Source organism: Nilaparvata lugens, chromosome 3 (assembly GCF_014356525.2).
Source record: "Nilaparvata lugens isolate BPH chromosome 3, ASM1435652v1, whole genome shotgun sequence".
Classification (NCBI taxonomy): Eukaryota; Metazoa; Arthropoda; class Insecta; order Hemiptera; family Delphacidae; genus Nilaparvata; species Nilaparvata lugens.
The window spans coordinates 92,101,710-92,127,311 of NC_052506.1; the positions used below are offsets into that span (position 1 = coordinate 92,101,710).

The following is a 25,602-nucleotide window of genomic DNA, read 5'->3' on the forward strand; positions in this document are numbered from 1 at the left end:
AAAAACTGATTAAAAACAAAAATATTTCACTCAAATCTCTACAGATTGGAAATTTTAGAGTGAAAATCAGACTATAGAATTATTCATCATAAATCAGCTGTCGAGTTGACTATAAAATGCATGCCATGACGCATGCAATTCAATATCTCAATGTAACTTGGTAAAAAATTAGCAGCTGTGTAGACTATAAATTGCATGCAATTTTTATGCACTATTAAATAGGTAGGATGCAAAGAACTTATAACAGCTCGTCTGGGCGCCTAGATGTCTTCTGGTTTTCTCGCGCTAAATTCCGGAAAGCGTTATATGATAATTAAATCTTGTGTAAGCATGATCTGATCAAATAAATAGTTAGTGTATCAGTGTGGATGTGCTTATGGTTTGGGACGTCGTTATAACTGCGCGAGGTCTACTGTTCACAGAACTACTAGTAGAGTGTTGTAATGAGAATCATATGTTCATTTGTTCTGCAAACAGCTGTTTAACGGCTTGATTTCATGCATGGAAAATAGTTGAGATTGAATGACTATGACAAAAAAGTATTTACTTGGATTTATGAGCATTATTTTGCACTTGAATAGTGAGATATGATATTGGCCTATGGTAGTAGACTCGGCCACCATGTTGGAGCCACCAAGCAATATCATAGAATCAAATGGGAGCAAGTCACACTACGTTTTGGAAGCGCGACCGAACGCACCACCAAACGTGTGGTCGTAGTGAGCACCGACCTCTTGACCCACCAGCGGGTGGCGAGACCAAGTAATCCCATAGAATCATACGGAGCATGTACCATTGCGCTTCCAAAATCGCAAACACTCAGTTCACAAGCACTACCATATGATCTCTGATTGTTTGAAATATCATTTTTATAGTCTTCTCTGCTTGGTGGCAATGTTTGTGGAGTGTTCTGAATATTTTTCAACCAGAATCGAGTTCTGGTGGAGCGTCCATGGTGGCTGAGTGTGCCATAGGCCTAAACAGCCGTGCGCTTGCCTAGATCGAACCATAACTGTTTTTCGGCGCATCAACAGTAGTTGATGATGCTTTATGCAAGTACACTATTGCCACAGAATATATACAGAAAGGAAACTTGTAATCAAACGCCTATCTAACCAATGCTTTTTACATGACGCCAATACTAAACACGTCACGTGACCTTGGGAAGTTCCAATCCTGGTATTCTGATTGGCTCGTGGCAGTGAAGAGAGATCAATTGATCCGGATCATTAAAGTGATCCGAACCTACCACCATACTATTACAATGCGGCGCTTCCTAACAAGATGGCGGATTTTGGCGTCAGGGACTAGCCAAGTTTCCATACTGTATGTATACTGTGCTATTGCAGTACACCTATTCAGCTATTCTTTCCTCTCGAGGAAAAAAATACACCAAAGTTCATAGAAGTAGCCTACAGCTGTACAGTATAAAAACACTTAAAATATGGGATGTGAACTACATAGAAAGGCGAGTTGATATGCTATGGACCAATCACAGTGTAATAATAGAAATACAAAAATGTGTTTCATAAAATCACTTATGGGCTACTTTATTCAAATTAATAGACAATATAAAACTTGTAGGACCCTTTTATTAAAAAAAATTAAGGACTTATTTCGACCTACTTTGGCAATTTTCAAATTAAAATGTCTATAAGGTGAAATATTTCAACTTGAAAATGGTCAAAGTAGGTTGAAATATAGGTTGAAAGTAGGTGGTTGAAAATGTCTATAAGTTGAAATATTTTAACTTGAAAATGGTCAAAGTAGGTCGAAACTAGTCGTTAAAATTTTTTTATTAAAAATGTGTTGTATATTTGTCTGGATCACTCGTCAAAGAACAAGTGGTGAACTTGCTACCACATCCTATCTTGCGAACGTTTTTCTTCTCTGCTCATTTTATGGATAGATTCAATAAATTTCCAAGGAAACGTATATTTTCACATTGAATTATTTTAATGTACTGTACATTTGGGACAGTAATGATAGTTTATTTCTCTCTTGGGGAATCTAGTCAATTTATTGGAACTTCATTCAACAATAAGTTTACTTTCGGCCGAATGGATTTACCGTATAAATGCCTTTATGGTTGGATTTCAGTATCTTTAAAAAGATGATTTTTTTCATTTCCATTCAAAAAAGTTTACAATGCTACATTTTGTGGCATCACTTTCATCGCATGATTTTGTCGATAGTTTGCTGTAGGTTTGCTTTCCAAGATCAGCTCAATTCTTGAATAGGGTTGAAATTGATAATACTATCGAATTCTTCATCGCGATAATTTAGAGTAGAATTCCATCTTTAAGTCTGCGAATAGAAATTATAGAACTTGAACAGTATTCTAAAATCTTGAAAAGGAAATGAGATAAATCACAACACCTTCATAGTTGTATATTACTATAATATTATATTGATACCAAGAATCTTCAACTTGGAGAGAATGAAACATTATTCAGCACATTTTACTAGTAGCTAGTAAATCAATAAGCTAATCATCTTTCAGTATTTGACCTATGAACGATGTAGTAGTGAAAAATTATTAGTGGAAGAAGTTTTGGAATATAATCATAAATTGCACTAGAATATAAGGTGAACAGTTTATTGATCAACAATCGATATAATTTTCTATGAAACATGGCCACCTTGAACTAAATACCACATAAAATTCAAAATGTTCAACACAATAGCTCTATGTTACACACTACGATCATAGAAGCGTATAATGTACATACTGACGCATGTTACATACTTGCATATTCATTGACAACAGAAATAATCTGTACTTCCATTATTTTATTTTTCCCTGAGTTGGTACTCTCTCCAAGGGATTCAAGACATTGTCTTTGATTTTCGACAGTTGATTCTTCGTTTCAATCAGTGAGTTCTTTTTAATCAGGACGTTATTTTTTATTTGATCCTTTTTGTCCATTAGAATCCTTTTTTGTTCGAGACACATTTCTTTTAGCTGCTCTTTTGGAGGAATCGGCTTCAGGTAGCCCCACGTTTTTAAGTGCCTTATGAACACGGTTGTTCCACCTGAAATACAAACAAACCGCGAAATTAAGAAGACTCACAGTTTTTTTAAGGGGATGCATATAAAAACATTCGAATGTCAACATATCCTAAATTTTTTCATACCGTCAATCCAAGAGAATAATACGTATTTTTTAATTTTGGATCTTTGAATGTAAAAATCAGGAATCAGGTCATACCTTCAATTAGGTATGACAAATCTTGTCTTTGAGAATGAATCTAACGATTATACTACAATTTAATATAAATTTATCCCTTATGCGATCAAGCTCGAAAAGAATATAATAAAATTTATCAATATTAAATTTTTTCGCAACACATCGGCATTAATAATATAAATTGTTCAATACAAAAGTGAATTATGTTTTGAATCAGGAGAGGAAAAATCCCACAAAAAAGGAATATATCTTAATATTATTTTGATGATGAAATAGTAATACTATAGCCCTTTATTGAAAAGTTTACAATTATTTACACCTATTCGCTTCTTTTCTGTACGATAATTTTGTTGTATTGTAATTTTATTTATTTGCTGTAATTTTTTCATTTTATTTATTGTAATTTGCTGTATTATAATTTTGCTGTATTGTATATAAGTGTATAAGACAGTATATATTGTAATCTACAATTTTGTTCTATGCACTTCTTTCTGTGAGCTGAATGAGAAAACTTGGATTTTCCATAGAATTTCAATTGAATCATGACTTTTCAGCATGATAACATTATTATATTTTTCATCATTTTTCAGTGGACTAAAAAATTATACATTCTTTACATACAATAATTAATTGGATCCAAATAAACTAATAATTTGGAGCTGATACAGATAAATTCACAATGGGTTAACACACAATTAGCAGTAATCATTTAGTAATTCAACTGAGAGATTGTTAGTAAATATTTACATCAACCAGGAAATGTTTTGAAAAATGTATACCAGAAGAAGTTTTATCATAAGTTCAATACGAATAAAAAATATGAGTTCCAAAATGATGTTATATGTAGTTTTTCAAGAAGGTTGGTGTTGGTGTTGACCAAAATGTTGTAAGTTATTCTGTATTTATTTGATGAATACTGAATTTTGAAAAAAGTCTTAAAAATAAGGATTGATGTAGGTATCTAACATTCTTCTCCCAAACAATCATCTACACTCCTCAGACAAAAAAGTGCAGAATCGTCAATACTCAAACAAAATGCAATAATACGTATTGATCGCTTCAAACACCTTTTTTATTTAAAATTTGGATCTTTTTAGTAATTATTTCAACTTCAGTGCAGAAAGGTAAAAAAGTGCATAAAACTACTTACATTAGGATTAGAATACTCTATGAGAAGAAAGAAAAATAAAGAGCAAAATTTGACGAAAAAAGGTTGGGGAAAACAACTTGGTTGTAAAAATTTAACCAAACAAGAATACAAAATCAAACCCAAATGCCAATTTTTACAGGATTATTATGGAGTAGACAAAATTTGAAACAAAATTAAGGGGATTAAAAGAAATTAATAGTAATCTTAGAATATTGAGATGGAAGGAATAACGGATAGGGGAAAAGAGAAATCGAAAATCGAGCAAGAATTGCTGAAAGTTTATAGGATTTGGCTAACCAATTCTACTGGAATTTTGTATTTCATAGACCAATTTTGATTTTTGTAGAATTTTGAATTTGGGTGGGCTTTTGTAGACAATGTTTTGTTTCTTTTCAAACACAACATGCAGCTTAATCAGTCCATTACTGTATGGATCAGTCCATTACTGTATGGATCAGTCCATTAATGTATGAAGAAAAAAATCAAGAACATACGGTAATATAAGAGAGGGAAATGCAGATGACTGGGAACCATTTATTTTGAAATAACAATAATGTTGCAATGTTAATAGGTCATTAAAGAATCATGATTTTTAAAAATATTTACCGATTCTTTTTCTCAATGAGTGAGAGTTTGTTTTTAATCACATTGTCTTTTAATTGGTTCTTTCTATCAATTAAAACCTGTTTCTGTTCCATACACATTTCTTTCAGCTTTTGATTGGAAGGGATAGGTTTAATAAAGCCCCATTTTTTCAAATAATTTATAGCCACGGTTGTTCCACCTGCAAAATAAAATGTCTAAATCATCAAAAAGCTTTCCACTTATCGTCAAGGCAATGAATAGTGAAGAGAATGTCTCGAAACAACTTTGAGCGAGTTCCTTGAAGAAAGCATGTTGAAACCCCAGAAATGGTCAGGTATATTAGAAATGAGATACTATGGTTTTCCAATAAAGACTAAGAAATAATTATCAAACAGAAAAAGACACTGATAAATTTTGGAAAATTGAAAGACACTGACAGGACCAAAAGAAAGAGGAATATTACATTTGAAAGGGGCCAAAATAAAAAGAAACACATTAGGGAAATAACTGAAACATTCTCACAATATGAGCGTTTATAAAAAGCTTTCCAAAAACAAAATGTAAAATTAGAATGTAATACAAAAACATAATTATAAGATGGGGTGAGATGGACTAAATCATGCACAAAATATTCCATGGATTTGTGAAATAAAATCAAGATAATTTCGCAGAAGAAATAAATTAAAACTCTACTTCAAGCATCAATCATCCTCAGAAATAATAAGAAAACATTCAGAAGAAGAAATATCTGTACAGGAAATGTCAGCTTTAAGATAAATTTGCCAGAGAAATATTAAGCTTTTAAAAAATTGATAAATATGGAACATGATGCTAGTAATGCTCAGCTTTTGCATGATTACACGCATCCAACAAACTTCAAAAGCAGTCATGCAAGTTCATATTCACATCTTGTGTAAGAATGTATACAAACGTCTATTGAAGATTTATCGGATAGAGAGATCACTGGTAGGATGAGACAACGTGATTGCAATATTGACGAGGGAGATATGAGATAAGAGTAATAATAGCAATGCCATTTATGAAACACCAATTATTAAACCAATTAATCCGAGCTACGATAGAAATTGTGTAAGGTTTAAATGATATCTGAAAAAAATTGCAATAGGATGGAAATAGAAACAGTTTTGGGCTTTAAGCCTGTCTTTCCTTTCCCAATCATTCATAGTTGAGAATATGAAATTGAACTATAAATGTATAAATAAAAATACCATTTTGTTTCTCATAATATAGAGTACTACGAAACCCCATATAATGATTTCAATGGCCTACTATGGAAAATCCAAGTTTTCGATTTCGATACTCACAATCTTATTTATTCTTAATAACTATAAGCTAAAATGTATTTTTCAACAGGGTGTATGAAGTCAGCTCCTATAAAACAACGCCTAAGAAATATTCTATCACCATTCTATCAGCATTGAGCCAAATTACAGTACTATTGCTGGACGAGGTCTAAAGTTTCAAACCATCAAATGAGTCAATATATTTTTCTAATTGAGCTACAGAAATCGGCAAACATAATTTTTTATTGGCAATTCATCTAGTCATTATTTTTTTATATGCCACATTTATTTTGATTGCATAGTTTTTTAGTCCTATATAATTATCATTACATGTACTTAGAACAATACAACAAGCGACTTCAATTTCCAAGGTGGTTTGATGACATGGCTTATGCGGCTACATATAATTCTTATTTAAAACTTTCATTTCATTTTTTATTGTATTGCGAATGATGCCTACATAATATTTTTGTCTGTTTGTGGGTAATGGAAAGTGTGTGGGTGATTGATGAGATAATGATCAACCGTCACTGTTTAAAACCTCAACTTTAATCCACTATAAAGTTTTAATTGTAGTTTCAATTGTGAAGTTGTAATTTAATTTTTATTAGATTATCATGCACCGGCAAGATAAGAACCCACGAACTAGGCGGTACTAGCAGACTGAAAGTTTTGACGCCCCAGACATCTAGACCAACCTTGCCGGCTTTTTTATTCAAAACTAACAATTTATGAGTTGAAATTCAAATTATTTTTTTATTCCTCAAAACAAGTACATAATATACAGTATACAAGTACAAGTATATAAGCATTTGGTTTAATAACCCATATGGACCTCTAAGGTATGTATTTGGGTTGAGGTAAGATCTTGAAGAATTGAGAATGGTATAATAACTAAATTTACAATATGAAAAAGTGCAATTCTGAACTTGATTCTTATCGGGCTGATTCGATAAATGAATAATAAATTATTATTTTGGATGCATATATGTTCTAAGTTGACTATATTTAATAAAAGGTGGACAAAAAAGTATAAATAATAATTTTTATAGTAGCTCTGAATACTTGATATAAAGATTCAACTCACCCAATGTAGATGCATAGCGTAGGGGCGTGGCCAATTTGTAGAATGCAAAAGCCAGAGCAACGTATCCGGCTTTTTCAAAATGTTCACTGCGAAATTTATCAATTATCGTGTCACTGACTCTCAGGAACTCCAATATTGGGATTATGTCCACACCACTACCAAAAACAAACAAATATTTCAAGATTTGACTTATGTGGAGGGCCTAGGTATCATAATAAAATGTAGACATTTACATCACCAATACTAGTTTGGAAGTTGTAAACGCAACAGGTTGACCCTTCGCAGCAGAACCTTCTCAAAGGATCGCACAGATCAGGTAATTTTTATGAATCGTAATTATTATGTTCATTTATTTTTATTATCCTACGGCTACTACTTGAAGAGAGACCTGAAGGTTGATAGAACCACTCTGCTTTCTAACCCCCCTTGGAAGGCTGCTTGAGGCTTGAAGCTTTATCCACATATAATAATTCCTCGTAGAACCTACTGCTTACAATATCAGTCGCATCTATTGGAGTTATTCTTTTCCACTTGGAGAATGATCATGTACAGGATCATGGTCTATAGCACTCTTTATAGATTCTGTAAATGCCTCCACTTTAGCCCTAATATTTGAACTATTGATGATGCCCCAAACAGCCTTTCAGGGGTTTGAAGCACTGTTTACCAACCCCTCATTGTTAGCCTTTATGGCACAGCTAACTTCCTGGTAAAAGATCCTCTTGAGCCGAAGGTAAGCAGAGTAGTAATTTTCACTTGTTTCAATTTCAGCACATGAACTATTCTTGTGAAGAGTATTGGCAATGACAACCAGAGTTCTGATCTTATCAAGCTAATTTGTGTACCAGGATTTATCAACTTTCTTCCTGGAGCCTCTCATCTTCACTGCAGGCTACTTTGATTTTGATGCGAATAAATCATTGAAGAACTCTAAAAACTTATTGAAAATTGACAAAAAGTATTTTTGGGTCGTCACAGTTGATAACAAGGTACCAGTCCACTCTTTCTGTGCTCCAGAAAAGAGAATCAAATTATAATTATCAATCCTTCGATTACGAAATTTGTAGTCTCCAAACCATTTGGAATGTCCAAAATCATCCTGATGGTAATAAATCATAGCCTGATGGTCAGCTACAATTGTATCCAGCACACAGCACCTTCACATATAATCCCATGGTTTTTGCTATTGTATTCAAGCAAACATATTTTCTAGTTCCACTGGATGTAGACAAATTGGTCCGTTCCAATGGACCAATTCAGATGTGGCTTATAACAAAACAACGGTTAACGATCCAATACAGGGTACCTTTATTAATTGAGAAAATAAAATAGGGTGAACATAAAACATAAACATTGAACAAGGTCCCATGTTTGTCAGGTACAATAATGAAGGCGTTTCACGTTTCATATGGTCAACTTTGTACGATTAGAATTCAATAATAGGGCGAGTAAGATACATACAAAATTACAATGAAGAACAAAACATATTTGCTGTTTACAAATAATCAACTTGGATTGAATTACCGTGTAAGAAACGAACATGTGGGCATCATTTTCTCTTTCTTCACCTTAATATGAATAAAATCCACAACATTCCTGTATCTAATGTAGATTTAATACTTGAATATGCCTAATTACAGTTACTAAGTTGAATTCTTATGGAGATAATGACATAATATAATATATTCTTAATATGGCAGTTGATTTATTTTAATATTACTCCTCTAGACAAGCCAATTTAATAATCAATCAGTATAAATTTAGTAATCCATATATTACGACATACTTTGAAGGCATTGAAATGAGACCAAGATCATATAGGCCCAACTATACGAGCGTCATAGACTCGTTAAATTTTTTCAGCTTTTTACAAGATAAATTTCTTTTATGAGGTCAACTATACTAGCTTAATAGATGCGCCCCATAAGAGATCATTCATTCTGAAGACGAGCCAAATAAATTCAACGCGTCTATGACGCTCCTATAGTTAGGGAAATAGACATACCTTTTCGCCATGTAATAGAATCCTCCAAACCACACAGCCGATGTTGCCATGTGCACTGGAACCAGAACGTACCAATAATCTCTGTACAACGCCTTGAACTTTTGAAATATTGAAAGTGGCTTCTGTTCTTCATCCTTCCTGGGGCTTGTGCAGTAGCATTTCAAGTTCGCTGCTGGTTTTGATGCGTTTATCAGAGTATTCGGTCCAGAATAAACGTCTCTCTTCAGAAGATTATCAAGAGAATTTTGCAATAAAGCTGTAAAATGAAAGTTCAAACTATTACACAGAGTGTCCTACGAAAGGTATAACAATCGAAAACCATACATTCTTCATGAAATTTGCGACAAAAATTTCGAATGGTTATTTATTTAGCATATGGCGCCATGACACACAAATCTTTATGTTATCTAACACAAGTCACACATGTCAACAATGAAGTTATCTTAGTCACAAGTTTTAAAAAATCATGTTTTGGACTCAGGGTACCTTGAAACGTATAGAAAACTTGAAATTAGGGTACCTTAATTTTTTTTGGAAAGCAATACTTTCCTTACCTATGGTAATAGGGCAAGGAAAGTAAAAAAGGTGGAGCACAAATAAAAAGGAAAATTTTTAAATGTTATATATCTAGTCTATTTAAATATGTTACTTCATCTGGCGTAGCTACCAGGAAGCAGGAAGTTATCCAGCCTGCCTCATAAGCTGTTCTTGTGCACTGTTCTACAATGTGCCTTATAGTTTGAACAGCGCCACACTCACAAAAAGGTATTGGAGCTTTTCCCCACTTGTGCAACGCATAGGTTGCGCATCTTCCATGCTGAGTTCTGATCCTGTTAAGAACTGACCACAGTTTGCGTGACAAATCAAAACCTGGTGGCTTTTGGGTGATACATAGGACAAGATCGATTTGCCTTGCATGTCACTCTTGTTGCCAGGTGTCTGTTGAACTGAAAACACCATACAGAGCATGTAATGCTGTTCTGGTGGGAGACGCCAGACGGATTTGATTGGCATGTTCTATATCCTCATGTATTTGCAAGTTTTGATTTTGCAGGATCTTATTGAACTCTCTTGTTAGAGCATTCATGCGTCGGAGGTTGGGGGGTGGAATGTGACTTGGCACCGGGAGCCATTCTGAGGCGTTGATTTTATGACACCAGCAACCACCCTCATTCAAATCAGCATCAACTCTGCGCACATGTGAGCTATTTAGCCACGCGGGCGCACAAACTCAGCAGTTGAAAACACGAAACTCGTTCTTTTATCGGCCTTAGTTTCTAAGATACATAGATTTTTCGATATTTTCGAAAAATGGTAATAGCTAGAAAACTATTAGTCAAAATCCAAGAAGAAATTTCTAATAATATTCATATATTTGTTCCTTGTTCAACGTTTTTGAACTTCTTATGATCGTTCAAACAGTTTGAAATTTCACTTTGAACTCGACGAATGTACTTTTTTAACTTTGAGCGTTCATAAAAAGTTCAATAACGTCAAACAAAAAAACAAATTAGACCTATATGAATCTTATTGGAAATTTCTTCCTCCTTCGAACCTCATTAGAATTAGATTTTGGCCCAGTTGCACAAAAGCCGGTTAAAATTTGAATCGAGAATAATTTAACAAGAGCCAATCAGAGAAACGTTCTTTTCAAAAAAGCATTCTCTGATTGATTCTTGTAAAATTAATCATGATAAAAATTTAACCGGATTTTGTGCAACTGGGCCTTTGATAGTTTTATAGTTGATGACTAGTTTCAAAAATATCGTTAGCCTATATCTTAAAAACTATTATTGATATAGGCCTTAGAAAATTTTACTGAACACTATTTTATGTAAGAATCTATGGACTTCGACTTTTACACCTTTTGTTAATTAAACAATATTGTTTTATTAAACATGAATAATAATGCAGTACGGTAATGCAGATTATACATTTTTTCTGTAAATCAAATTGGTTATTGCCCTTGCCAATCACTTTTACAGTTAATTGAGGATTCAAGATAGGCCTACCTACTTAATTGGGTATCTATTAATAACAAAAATAATGGCATTTCAATTTTAATTATTTGCACTATTATTTAACTCAAGTTTTCTTTGAAATATACTATTGGTGAATGGAATACAATGCAAAATGTGTAAGCTAACGATTTCTTCAGAATAATAGGCGTATGGTACGAAATCGACAGCAAGAAATTTAGATAAATCTGTATTGACAAGTGAATCATAACTTAGCAAAAAAGTATTTATATTCTATAATCAATCACTCACCTTTATTTTGACAGGAAAATACTCTCTTTTGAATTACGATGGTGAAATTTGTGGAACAACGTTCGGCTGACAAAGAGATATTGAATCCTTGAGATGGTCGAATTTTACTACTTTTACAAAGGCAATTTCTCATATTATCTAAAACATTTCTAGCTATTGAATTCATTTTGAGTTGATAAATTTATCTTGGAAAAATCTTTACATTACAGGATTATCAAATAACATAACCTTCAAAAAAAGATGGAGTGGATTCATTTCAAAATAAAATGTTTCGTAACAGATTCCTTGAATATGATTACATCAAATTCAACTTTAGAAAGAAATAACTTTGAATCAGATTATAAAATATTCAATCTCTGGAGAGTAAACTATTTAATTCTGATACAACGTAGGAAAATAGATTCGACTGCTCGTTGACGAGTGTCGACTGTATTTCTGTTTCTTGATTCTTGTACCAAATCAATCAGCTGCTTTTCTTTTGTGATTGGGATACCACAGAATACATACAGAACGGAAAATCGGTTAGTAGCCTGACACCAAAATTTGCCATCTTGAAAGAAAGTCTATAGTTAGGTCCACGTTATAATGGTAGTGGCTAAAAAGAATAGCAATGCCGATTCTCTGTATTAATTAATTATATTTTTACATCGTCAAAAACATAATTGGCATCGTTGTGGACCTAGAAAATGATATAACCACCGGCTTTGTCAAATGATAGACAAGGATAGCAAAACCAAAGTTGATAAAATACTGTCATTATAACGTGGACCTCACTATATTTATAATGAGTGCCGTCTACATTGAGGTCCACGTTATAAAGGTAGTAGTGAAAGATAGGAGAAAAAGGAGCCGATCCTCTGTCTTGTCATTTCCTTATATAGACAGAACAGCTGATACAGGTTTATTAATGTAATATTAACTGTCTATTCTCGTTAAAAATAATCACACATATTTTATTGAGCAAAAAATTATATTTTTAAATAATTTTATAATGAATTTACATAATTAAAATTGAATATTTTGTTAATTAATTATCAATTCCACATTGTTGAAAGACGATCTGGCAACAGAGCATAGCGAGTAAGAAATAGCGCTATCCGCTTTGTTGAATGATAGACAAGGATAGCATTACTATTGTAAATCAAACACTGTCATTATTATTATTATAACGTAGACTTTACTGAAGCAACAATTGATTTATTTATATTAGCAGTTCTTCAGTCTTCAGTTTAAGCTGTTCCACAAAGTAGAAGGAATACTTTTCTTTCTCTGTGGCTGTTCTGAATACCCAAGTAGCGGTAATTTTAATTTCTTACAAGATGGCGCAGCCACATACATTCATTGTTTTCCAATAGTAAATTATTATCATTGCAATTGCTCACTTTGGTAACAAATAGGATTCTTGAATGGCTGACATACAGTTTGTTCGTATTAATCATCATTCTTTCTTGCTTTTTTCCTCTGTGGATTCTGCATACTGGATTATTGTAATTTCTGTATTTGTGGTTATGTTTATATTGTTTGTGGATCGTTGCTTGGCCTATTAAAAGGTAAGTTATATTTTATAATTTTATTTCAATGTAAATATTAAAAAATTATAATGATAAATAACTTATTTATGCTTAATTTCTGATATTTCATGAACTATGCTCCTTTATTTGTAATTAAATCTGTTGTATTTTGCTAGGTACCGAATCCATTGCCCAAGTAAAACAATTCAATTAAATTATAACGAAACAGAATAATAAATTGTCCGATTTTTAATGTTATAAAAATTCAAATTATTCTTTGGTAAATTTTTTTAAGAACTTAACTTAGCATTTCAATGTATCTGCTGAAACTTGATAATGACAATGGTCAAGTCAATGATATGTTTGTGATAAGTTTGATATGATATGCAATATTTTGAACGTGTACCCATTTCTGGGTAGATCTTGTCAGTAAAAAAAAAACCTGAATATTTTATCATTCATCATAAAAACGTTTATTATTCATATCAAAATTTTTAAATGGAACAATAAATTTTGGGCTTTAAACCTGTTTGTCCTTTCTCAATCATTTATAATAAGTTAAGAATGATATTGTATTTATGAATGTATAAATAAATATCTTTTTAAACACTTCAGCTTTGAATCAACCCCAAATTCTAGAAATATTAAAGCCTTTGGCACACAGAAACAATATTGCCGTTCACTAGTAGACGTTGTACAGGACCAATTTACCATTGTGATTATCCAAAACGCATCTAGTGTGTGTGCGAACTAAAGCTACCCTACAGTTGATTCATAAACTGTTTATTTTAAATTATCTACCCTCATTGTAATTGGCCTATTGACATAAAAATATGAATAGATGTTAAATTAATTCCTTGATTCCTTCTTCAGATCCATGACCAATTTACTGGATAGATGGCGTCAAAAAAGCAAGATTGCAGGTAAAACTAAATTGCTCTTGTGCGCATCAAAATTTTTCTTCAGCCAGATCTCAATTTTGTTTCTAAAAGCAATACGATATCCCCATGTCTCGATTTTTATAGAATTTTTATAAAATGCTTTTACGGCATAAGCACGCTGTGCTCCTGTCCACTGCTCCATTGCTACTAAAATGCTTTCAAGTTTTCTACACGATGGGCGTAGCATCGTTCTCCCCACTCCAGCCAAACGAACACAAGCGCTGTTGCAAAATCACCCGATTGACTGCCGCACCTGTTACATAGTTAGAGGAGTCGTTTCTCTTGTTGGTATGTCAATTTCAAGTTTCCTTCTTGTAATATGTGAATGAAGATCAGCTCTCAGCATATGACAGTCTCGGTGCTCTTGACATGCAGCAGATTGGACTTTATATACTGGTTGAAGACCGTAAGGATGTTCAGTTCAACAAAGATTGGTCTACAGTGCTCACGATGCCCTGCTGAGGTGATCACTCGAAGTGCTTTCTTCTGGAGCATCAGAACACTCTTACAACTCGCCGCATGCCCCCACAGCAGGAGTTCATACAGATGATGGGAATGAAAAAGGTCGGAGTACACCATCACTAAATCTTTTCTGCTGAGGAGGGCTCTGAGCCTACGCAGCAAGTACAGTTGCCCGCGCAAGCCTGGTGCAAACTCCATCGATGTGGTCTGCCCATGCTAACTTCAATGACAAATCCCAGGAGTCTTACTGCTGATTTATGAGCTAACTCAGCAACGCTGCAAAGCCCACAGACTAGATGCTGAGCCTTCTTCCCATTCATGCAGAGTCTTTTTCTCTCAAGCCACTGCTTGGCATTATCAAAATGCTGAGCCCGTAAACCAGCCTATTCAACCGTTTGCCCTCTGGAGAAGATTGTGGTGTCATCCGCAAACATCAGCGTCGCTCCAAGGAGCCCAAGATCATTGATCATGGCCAAGAAGAGGGCCCATCACCGATCCCTGTGGTACGCTATGATCAACCTGCATCGGCTGTGGGAGAGCTTCTCCAATGGATATGATCTGCTTTCTTCCAGTCAAGTTGGACTTGAGGGTCACAAGCACCTCAACACCAAGTCCATACTTGGCAAGCTTCTCAGGAAGGATTCCATGAGGTACGCAATGTGAGGCCTTGCTCAGATCAGCAAGGACCAGGTGCACAAGATCCCTCTTCTCAAAGTCTTTAACGATATAATCAATCATTTCTGAGACAGCTGTAAACGTAGATTTTCCGCTACTAAAGCCATGCTGTGCATCAGAGAAAAGGGGATTTCAAAGTGTAAGACACTTATGAGCTGTTATGTGAATTTCAAAGGCTTGCTTTGGACAATGTACATTGGCAATTTCAGTTTTAAGATGTGAATTACTATTTTATGTAATTATTCCTATTTGGTTATAAAATCATCATTTCAAAATTTTTCAGATAAAAAATGGGTAAATCAAGCGCTGAGAGTACCAGTGATAGTGAGGATGACAGACGAAAACGAGATGAATTTGCAGAGAGGCTTAAAAAGAAAGATAAAGAGAAGACAAGGAACATCAACTCACGCTCAGGTATACTTTGCCCCATACTTAACATAATATAAACACTAGATGATCGTTTGCACTTGTCATTTTATAAAATTCATTCATAGGAATGGTCGTAGTCGAATGGATCAGATGCTGGCTTTATGATTCAGAGGCCCGGGTTCAAATCCCGGCCCGGGCAAAATCTCGGGCCACTCCCGTGTTTCGAATGGACACGTTAAGCCGTCGGTCCCGGCTGCCTAAATAGCAGTCGTTAGGTCATGTCAGAGGGCCTGAAATTGATCAGTTGCGGCCTAAAAACTCTCACACCAGACCTGAGCCAGTCAGGTCCCTCGATATTATTATTATTTTGTAAAAAAAATAAATTGATAGACATGAATCATCTATCTACTTAAAAAATATTTTTTATTGTAATAGACTAAATTAGAAATAAATCATATACGTTTTGAAAATTACAACAGGTTAAATGATCGGATATTATCTAGCTTTATTCAAAATCATGATTAGCGTCCCATTCAAAATAATATGGATATTGATCATTCATAAAGGCTAAATTAGTATTGCATGCATACAGACTAGTGCTAATAAAAGTGATGAAGGATAGGCATTTTTCCTTTACAATTTTACTGTATTATTTAAAAATAATGTAAATTGTATTGTAGACCTTTTTTATTGTAAGAAACTTTCAAGTCTATAAAAAATCTATCAGAAGTATCTATGTTCATGTCATATTATTCCGAAATGAATTATTTCATGACATGGTTTTGATTTATTTTACAGATAAGAGGGCGTATGAAGAAGCCGCCAAGAGGCTAAAATTGGAAAATGAGAGCCGGGAAAAAATAGTGCCACACCTGCGTTTAGAATCACGAAGAAAATACTTGGAAAAAAGAAAAGATGACAAAGTAGCAGAACTAGAAGCCGATATCATCGATGATGAATATCTTTTCAATGAACAAGAGTGAGTAGGTGGAACCACCGTTCTACTATTTGTCTTTGTTTACTAGTTGATAAATGATTCGGATCAGTTTGAATGACACAAGAGGTATAATAAAGGTGGGGAAAAGTGTAAGTGAGGTATTTCAATTCAATGGTGGAGTGAAACATGGAGATAGCTTGTCGGCGACTCTTTTCAATATTGCTCTGCACAGTGTATTGAAGAATGTAGACCAGGGGGGCACCCTCTTCCACAAAGCAACTCAAATATGCGCCTATGCTGATGATGTAGCAATATTAGCTAGAGACGCCACAGTACTAAAGAAAACCTTCAGGAAGGTGGAACAAGAGGCATAAAAGGAATTTAGTTATAGATAGGAATGAAATAGAAGGAGTAGTCAAGTATCTCGGGTTAACACTGATTAAGAAAAACGAAATGAGTGAGACCATCTGTGAAAGGATCCAAGCTGGAAATAGAGCATTTTACGCGAATGCAAGCCTATTCAGGAGCCGTCTGATTAGCAGAGAGGCGAAAGTAAAATTATATCTCAGCTTATTACGCCCTGTAGTGACCTATGGCTCGGAGACATGAACAATGACTGAGAAAGATAAAAACAAACTCCATGTCTTTGAAAGAAAAGTACTGCGGAAAATTTATGGCCCATTACGACAGGGGTTGAAAGACCTGAGGGAAGGACAGACCATGGTTCGATTTATAAAGGCTCAATGAATCAGGTGGTTGGGTCATGTGGAAAGAATGACTTCGGGCAGAATCCCTAAAATTATGATGCGGGAAAGGCTTCACAATAGGAGACAGAGAGGGAGACCCAGGAAAAGATGGCTGGATGAGGTGCTAATTGATGTTAGGAGTTTGTGAGTGAGGGGATGGAGAGGCATAGTCAACGATAGAGATGCATGGAGGTTGATAGTTGTGGAGGCCAAGGCTCACCATGGGCTGTAGCGACATACAAGAATTTGATAAATTAATTTTAATTATAAAAATGATTGAATTATCAAAAAAGTATTAAAAAGTAAATTCGTATGGCTTTTGTTGGTGGGGAGTCCCTTGCGGGAAGGTCCCACCGCCTGAATATATAATTTAAGCCGTCAATGGGCCTTACGACTGTCATACTTGAAAAAAAAGTATTAGTAGGATATTATTCTAATACTAGTTTAGAATTCAAATGTTTTTCCGAATCATTACAATTGATCTCTATTGTTGGTATAGTAATTTTTCCTGAGCTTACTTCTCATTTCTCCATTAACTTTAACTTTATTTTTCACTTTCAATTCACTAAATCACTGTACATGTTGATCGCTTATATAATCTTATGTTACACACTATTTTATTTCTATGAATAAAACATCAAATTGGAAATGTTTTTATATGAGACTCAGTGCTCTACTCAGAAGCATTGATTAGCAGATTGAAAGTGCTCGAAAGTTGGGAATCTTTTGGATTTCATCTTTTAATGGACACTCGACTCCGGACCACTTCTTTTTGAATTTCCTTATCAATTTTTTAATTTTCAAGTTTTCTGATTTGAATTATTGTTTAGTTTCAACTGTATTTGTTTGCAGTTTAACTGAGCGGGAACGTCGGGACAGAGAGCATAAGAAAAATATTCTGTCACTAGCTAAGGAACATGAAAAGGCAAGAGAGCTGGAAAGGGTACAGAGGTACCATATGCCTCAAGACAGCAAGGAAGTAAGTCATTTTTACTCATTAAGCTCATTGACTATCATAAATCATTCAATTACAACACACAATTCTAACAACTATAATACAAAATTCGAATTAAACAGTTTTTTGTAGTGGAAACACTTACTTTTCAGCACTGACGATGTTTTGGCCTGTTAAACATTTTCAGATTGAGGGAAAATTCAAAAGGAATAATTTGAGTTCTCCCAGTCTGAAGATGACCAACAACAGGTCGAAACTTCGTCACTTCTAAAAAGTAAGGCTGGTCACACACCGATTAGTCAAGACAAGACTAGTCACGTTTAGTCACAATACTTCACATAGTTGCTTATGGAGTCATGTCTAATTGCAATGACTAACCATTGTGTTGCGTCAAGCAGCAATGTGAAGTATTGTGACTAAACGTGACTAGTCTTGTCTTGACTAATCGGTGTGTGACCAGCCTAAGTGTTTCTACTACAAAACTGTTTAATTCGAAGTTTAAATTAATTGTGGGAAAGGAAGTGGATTCACAACACAGCAACTATAATATAAACGTATTTTATTCACTTGAAAATAGAAACCATCATAATAAATAAATTCCTGTTTCAATCAGTGTGTCGTGAGTTGTTGTTATTTGCCTTCTTTCGTAACACATAATGATAGCAATTTTGAAAAGAAATGACTGGGGTTTTAAAAAATAAAATGAATAATCTATTAGGTTTCCACCACCCTCAGAAACCTTTCCGTACTTGTCAAGTTTTTATTGCCGAGAAAAAATGACTTGGCTGAGTTTTCCATGTCTGCACGTTTTATTAGTATTATTATTGTTGTAACCTTTTTGTAAATCAGATCAATTAGCAGATTAATAACAAATATAACTTAATTTGCATGTGTTTCATTACACAACCAACACCACATAATATAATCAGATAAATTTCAATTAATTTTCCTCATCATTAAAGTATTTCTTTGTATTCGGATTCACAATATTTTGTTTCCTAACTTACATACAATTCTTTGATTGTAAATATGTTGAATAAAATTGCATCAAACTAAATGAAATAAACCTATAGTGAGGTCCACGTTATAATGGCAGTGGATAAAGATAGAAGAGCAGCGTTGCCTGTTCTCTGCCTTAATTAATTATATTTCCATATTGTCAAAAACATATTTGGCATCTTTATGCAGCTAAAAAATGATAGTACCACCTATTTTGTGGAATGATAGACAAGGATAGCAAAATCAAAGTTGATCAAATACTGCCATTATAACGTGGACCGCAGTACAGTATATGTGTTTGTATTTTATCTTGTCCAAGTTTTGAACTGTTTATTGAATATTCAATAGTTGTCCATGCTTCACTTGTTAACATAAAATGTCTTTTTCCAGTCCAAAGATCAGTACAGTGAACTCGACGATAAAGAAAAAGTTCCATACTATGAACAGCGAAAATGGGAGGAAGAGCAGATGTCTTCGGCAGTGTTCCACTTTGGAGCTAAGCATAGGGAAATCAAGGAGGAATATGACTTGGTGCTTGATAATCAAATAGAATTTATCCAAGCTTTGAGTTTGCCTGGAAATAAAGAGAAGGTAAGTTATTGAAAATGTTTCATTTTCCCCCCTTTTTCATGGAAATTCTTCTTGATTTTTATCAAGATACCTCGTTATCAATGAAAATCAATATAGCTCAAAATGTTATGAACAAAGAATCAATAGCTGTGTTTACATATTTCGAACCAGATACTAAGTACGATTCTAAAATCGATTAAAACAGAAGTATTCAATATCCAGAGGTATTTTCAGAGAGCTTCGCTCGCCATATCCGGCTAGCCAGGGAGCTCCGCCCCCTCGACCCCCGACTGGATCGTCCAAAAATGGGATCAGCGGGCTCGCTTCGCTCGCCTGCATTTTTCATTTCAGCATACTTGAAAACGCTGATTTTGGGCGTATCTTAAATGAAATATTGAAGTCACCTCATCACTACATTTTTAGACCCTAGCTGTACCAACTTTGAACATTTTCTGTCTATTGATGACACTTGATGAAAGAACTGAGAAAACGCAAAAAACATTAATTTTGGGCGTATCTTTGGCGTTATTTAAAATTCCTCCTAACATAACATTATTACTCCCCAGCTGAGCTACTGTAGTATATTTGAACATGTTCTGTTCATTTGTTCTCGATAAAGCTGAGAAAGCGCAAAAAACGCTGGAAAATCGCAGATTTTGGGCGTATCTTTGGCGTTATTTCAAATTCCTTCTAACACAACATTATTACACCCTAGCTTAGCTTCTGTTCTAAATTTGAACGATTTCTGTTTATTTGTTCTCGATAAATCTGAGAAAAAGCAAAAAAACGCTGGAAACACGCTAATTTTGGGCGTATATTTGACGTTATTGCAAATACCTTTTAACACAACATTATTACACCCTAGCTGAGCTTCTGTACTAAGTTTGAACATTTTCTGTTCATTTGTTTTCGATGAAGCTGAGAAAACGCTGGAAAAACGCAAATTTTTGGCGTATCTTTGGAAATTTTTCCAAATCCGTTCTTAGTGCGCCTCTAAAGGGCCAACTGAATATACCTACCAAATTTGAACGTTTTTGGTCCGGTAGATTTTAAGTTCTGCGAGTGAGTGAGTCAGTCAGTCAGTTAGTCTGTGAGTGAGTGCCATTTCGCTTTTATATATATAGATCTAGAGGTATTTTCAGAGAGTTATTTCTTATCTAGTATCATCAATAGAATTTTTTTTGTCACCATCAACTTCAATAAAATATTTCAAAAACTACTCTCTGCTATTCCAACGAGATAATTTTCAAATACTTGATTTATTTCAGAACACCCATTAAAATTAGACTGAAGCTTTGAAGCCTCCATTTGAAAACCAGATTTATGTTCAATTTAAACGTGGTGTTTTTGTTATGTAGGACCAACCAGAGATTTCTGAAGCCCAGAGGAGGAAAATGAATATTGAAGAAACTCAGAAGAGCCTTCCAATTTACCCATTCAAAGAAGACCTCATTGAAGCAATCAGGAATCATCAAGTACGGTTTATATGGTTATCATTATTCGTAAGATTCTTCCAATTATAATTAAACAACTCATTCAAACTGAATAAATTATTGTATGATTTTAAATATCTAATAAGCACTCTTATCGTCATGAGATATTTGTTGGAAAATAATTTCCTCAACTTTTGACTATAAACTTGAAACACGGTAGTATTTTTCTTGAATAATAAAGCTATCACAAGTTTGCATCTTATTTCTCTGTATATGATTGAAGAAATCGAAATTATTGACCTCTAAAAGAGTTGTATCTTGTCTTTTTTTCCTTAGGGCTACTTTTAATATAAATACAAATATAAATCTTGAAATCATTTGAAAATGGCTTTAGTGTCCGAAACATGTTGTGGCAAAATAATTAAAAAGGGTACTGAGATTTATATTTTTATTTGAGTTGTATCTTGTATGCTCTTGTATACCCTCATTGCTATTGTATCTGTCACACAAAATAATCCATTTGATGATTTATTTATGACCATTTGATGATCAATTTGATGACCCATTTTTAAACTAAGTATGCATGTTTTACTAATAATTGTTATTTTTCCCAGGTGTTGATCATTGAAGGGGAAACAGGGTCAGGAAAAACCACCCAGATCCCGCAGTATTTGCACCAAGCCGGGTTCACAAAAGACAAGAAGAAGATAGGCTGCACTCAGCCGAGGAGAGTGGCGGCCATGTCAGTGTCGGCTCGTGTAGCTGAGGAGATGGGTGTCAAGTTAGGAAATGAGGTGAGTGATGACAAAAATTGAAATATTATACCATCTCGTTTGCTATCAATTTATAGTCAAGTATCAAACCATGCATGCAATTCAGATAAAACACTGCATATTGTACATCGGATCTCAAAAGGGTAAATTCGTTTTGTTCTGAATTTAAATAGTCCTTTAAAACAATTGATGTACAAAGCTAAAATGGAAGTTATTGATATAGTATACACCGTGTCCCACGAAGAGGTTTACACGTTTAATTTTATATTACGTGCCCATTCATGCCCCGAACTTTTTCAAATTTTACACAGTTTACAAAGTAGGTTCTAAAAATATTCTGGGAAAATATAAGCTCCCTAACCTTTGTAGAAAAAAATGGCGGTATATTGAAAATTTTAATGAATTGGTAAAATTTTCAATATGCCGCCATTTTGTTTCTATAAAGGTTAGGGAGCTGAAATTTCCCCAGAATATTTTTAGAACCTACTTTGTAAACTGTGTAAAGTTTAAAAAAGTCCTGTGCATGAATGAATGGGCACTAGTCCAGTCAATATAGACATAAAAAAGGGGGTGTGCTTGCAATTTATATTGTAGTTCTGATTTTCTAATATATTTTTTGGGTATATAAGAGAAGTCCAGAACCAATTTCGTCATGCAAAATTTCCTTGTGCTAGATTCAGGGTGGCTCAAAAACCTCGTATTTTCGGCTGATTTTCCAGTTTTCAGCTATTTCCGCCAAGTCTCGTAATCGGACAGAAAAATTGGCTCTCGCCTTTTTTTAGATTATAAAATTATGAATAAAATGAGATCATTCGGAACTCTCTATCTCCAATGAGTACTGAGTTATGATTTTTCAAAAATGAGTGAAATTTGAAGAAAAATTCAATTATGATGAATTTTAGTTTTTGATCAACAATATCTTCCGATTGTTACCATTTAGATGTATAATTAAAAATCACTCTGGGCGTATTTTTGAGCTCTACTATCTGAGATCAGGTAGAGCGCTCTATCTCATATAGATTTCCAGGTACACCTGATAATGCTCCTTGTATTGTGAAAAACACCTAATTTTCAGCTTCCACCATCATCACCAACTACATTGTCCTCACATTGATATTTCGCACAATGAAATATGTTCATGAGATTATGTTCTATGAAGATCACCCGTTAGATGCACTCCATTTCAGTATTTCCTAGTGGAGGGGCGCGCTTAAGGACACCTCAAGGATCAAAATTTCAAACACTTATAACTCTTGACACAATGCTCAGATTTCATTCTCATTTCATTCTACTACACTTCATTCTACTACACTTCATTCTTCTCGGCTCGTCAAGGCGGTTCAAAACCATTCATCATAAGTCAAATTCGGTCGAAAAATGAAAAATTTATTGTTGAGTGTACTTAAGCCCATATCCCAATACACAAAACATGGCCAATTTCTATATTCGGGGCGTAGTCGCAGCTTTTATAACAGTAGTCGCAGTTTTTATTTTCTCATTTCTATAATTGAAAACCTTTTTCCTTGACGAAATTAAACATTCCTAAATAATTCAAAATAACTGAAACTTCATACTATTTTCTCTTTATTCTATTTTGTGTTCAATTTTCTAGTTTTTCGAAATATAATTCAAACGTGACTATGACAATGACTGCGACTACGCCCCGTTTCGGAAAGCCAATTTTCTGATTCCAGCTGTTCAAAGTCTAGAACTTAGCCAAATCCGGAGCTCGGAAACCGGACCTAAATGCTACCTAAATTTGGGAGAGAAATAGATCAAATCTTAGTTTTTCTCTCCCAATCTGTGCTTCATTGTAGAAAAAAGAATAAATTAACAGTTCAGTTGTTATGAAATAATATTGCAAAAAATTGGCTACTAGTGAATCCAAGCGATTATGTGATAACGTCGACAATCCGACAAATATTGTAAAAAGAATTCAGTTTTCATTGAGGACATAAGGTCTTCTCAATAATATTTAATTGCAATCAGTATGACCTTGTCTTTGGGATCTAAATACTGCTCTAATTATATGTTTCAAGGTTGGATACACTATTAGGTTTGAAGACTGTACATCAGAAAGAACGTTTTTGAAATACATGACGGATGGTACTTTACACAGAGAATTCCTTTCCGAGCCAGATCTGCAATCTTACAGGTGAGTGAATTGAGTTTGTTGGAAAACAATAATTTTAGCAAGTTTGTATTGATTTACACTAGAATACAATTCACTGAAGTCACTAGAATACAATTGAAATAATAGTAGGCCTTGTTATTCTACTCATCACAATTTCCTTCACAGGTTTTGTCAAGTAAGAGCTTTTGACGGCAGGTAACATATTTAAATTCAATCGTAGCAGGCAGACTGAATGTGATGTGGAAATTATATAAGGATATTATAGATGATAATTTAATACAAAATCAGAATCAGTCTGCTAATTTAAGTATTTGTGATCATTAAGTATTTAAGTATTTGTGAAGTCCGTTCTGCTTCTTTCCAGCAATGTACTAAATACTAAAAATGCTACTATATTCCCCATTTATGCCCCTGTCATTGCTAGAGAAAGAACAATGCTGTTCTTGTTGCATAATATAGATTCTATCAATATTCCCGTGTGGCTTATTACAGCGACCGGACTATTAGGCTCAACTTATACTTACGCTACTCAGGTCGAGAAGAGACTCGACTCTAGTGGAGAGCGTGTGTTTCCAAATGGTGACACTCTCAGACCAGTCGATTCTAGTCTCCACGACGTCACCATTTGAAAACACATGCTCTCGACTAGAGTCGAGTTTCTTCTCGACCTGAGTCGCGTAAGTGTGAGTTGAGCCTTATAGTTGGATTGATGCTAGAAAAATCGCTGCATGCTAGTACAGTAATGTTTTCATGTAAACAGTTGAACCGATTCATTGTACAGATTATATAAACTATGATGTTTGTGTTTTGCAGTGTTATGATAATTGATGAAGCTCACGAGAGGACGCTGCACACTGATATACTGTTCGGTTTGGTGAAAGATGTAGCCCGATTCAGACCAGACTTGAAGCTGCTCATATCAAGCGCCACACTGGATGCTCAGAAATTCTCCGAGTTTTTCGACGATGCACCCATCTTCAGGATTCCGGGTAATTATTGGCTTTCAATCGCCATTTTTTCTAAAGTTGATACATGTCTCTTCCCTCAAATACAATATTTTAGTATAATTCTATCAATATTAATAAAAATGTTGTTGATGAGGTCTGAAAACAAATTCAAATTCATCAAAAATCGTATAATAAAGAAAACATGGGTGCCGTGCTTTATTCTTATTCTTTTATGTTAGGCAATGATTTTTTTTCATTGAGTAAGTTACATCTGAGAACAAAGTTTTGAAAATCTTTTTCAAGGATGATTCATTGAGAAGATCCTGCTCAAATTCAATTTGAACTCAATCATAGCATCTACGATATACTTGAGAAATAATGGAAAATAGAATATTCAAAAGATTGGAGTTATAATGAGTGCACATAAATTGACATTTTAATTTTAATGAATGACAAAGTAAACACCATAATTCAGTATAGAATAAAAATTCTTTTTCATAAAAAAATCAGTGCTTCCAAACGCTGCAACCCTTCGTAGTACAGTATTTCGATCAGTTA

General features: G+C 34.2%; 2 protein-coding genes across 3 annotated transcripts in view; one reads left to right on the forward strand and one right to left on the reverse strand.

The window, feature by feature from the left end:
- Positions 1-2,384: 2,384 nt before the first annotated feature.
- LOC111055515 (uncharacterized protein C18orf19 homolog A) lies at positions 2,385-12,065 on the reverse strand. 2 transcript variants are annotated; one of them, XM_022342732.2, is made up of 5 exons: positions 11,593-12,065; positions 9,323-9,578; positions 7,318-7,472; positions 4,948-5,125; positions 2,385-3,036 (listed from the first exon to the last, which is right to left on the reverse strand). In XM_022342732.2, the coding sequence occupies exons 1-5, from the start codon at positions 11,756-11,758 to the stop codon at positions 2,901-2,903; spliced, it is 891 nt and encodes a 296-aa protein (XP_022198424.2). In that variant the 5' UTR covers positions 11,759-12,065; the 3' UTR covers positions 2,385-2,900. The 2 variants fall into 2 exon arrangements, with proteins under 2 accessions (XP_022198424.2, XP_022198425.2); XM_022342733.2 differs by lacking the exon at positions 4,948-5,125.
- An 837-nt stretch (positions 12,066-12,902) lies between these two features.
- The window catches only part of LOC111055522 (pre-mRNA-splicing factor ATP-dependent RNA helicase DHX16), a 37,458-nt gene continuing 24,758 nt past the window's right edge, over positions 12,903-25,602 (forward strand). The window contains exons 1-9 of the mRNA XM_022342738.2: positions 12,903-13,142; positions 15,465-15,595; positions 16,349-16,529; positions 18,086-18,212; positions 19,578-19,778; positions 21,116-21,232; positions 21,805-21,984; positions 24,003-24,118; positions 24,911-25,086. Coding sequence (XP_022198430.2) covers positions 15,472-15,595; positions 16,349-16,529; positions 18,086-18,212; positions 19,578-19,778; positions 21,116-21,232; positions 21,805-21,984; positions 24,003-24,118; positions 24,911-25,086 — 1,222 coding nt within the window. The 5' untranslated portion in view covers positions 12,903-13,142; positions 15,465-15,471. The remainder of the gene's footprint in view (positions 13,143-15,464; positions 15,596-16,348; positions 16,530-18,085; positions 18,213-19,577; positions 19,779-21,115; positions 21,233-21,804; positions 21,985-24,002; positions 24,119-24,910; positions 25,087-25,602) is intronic.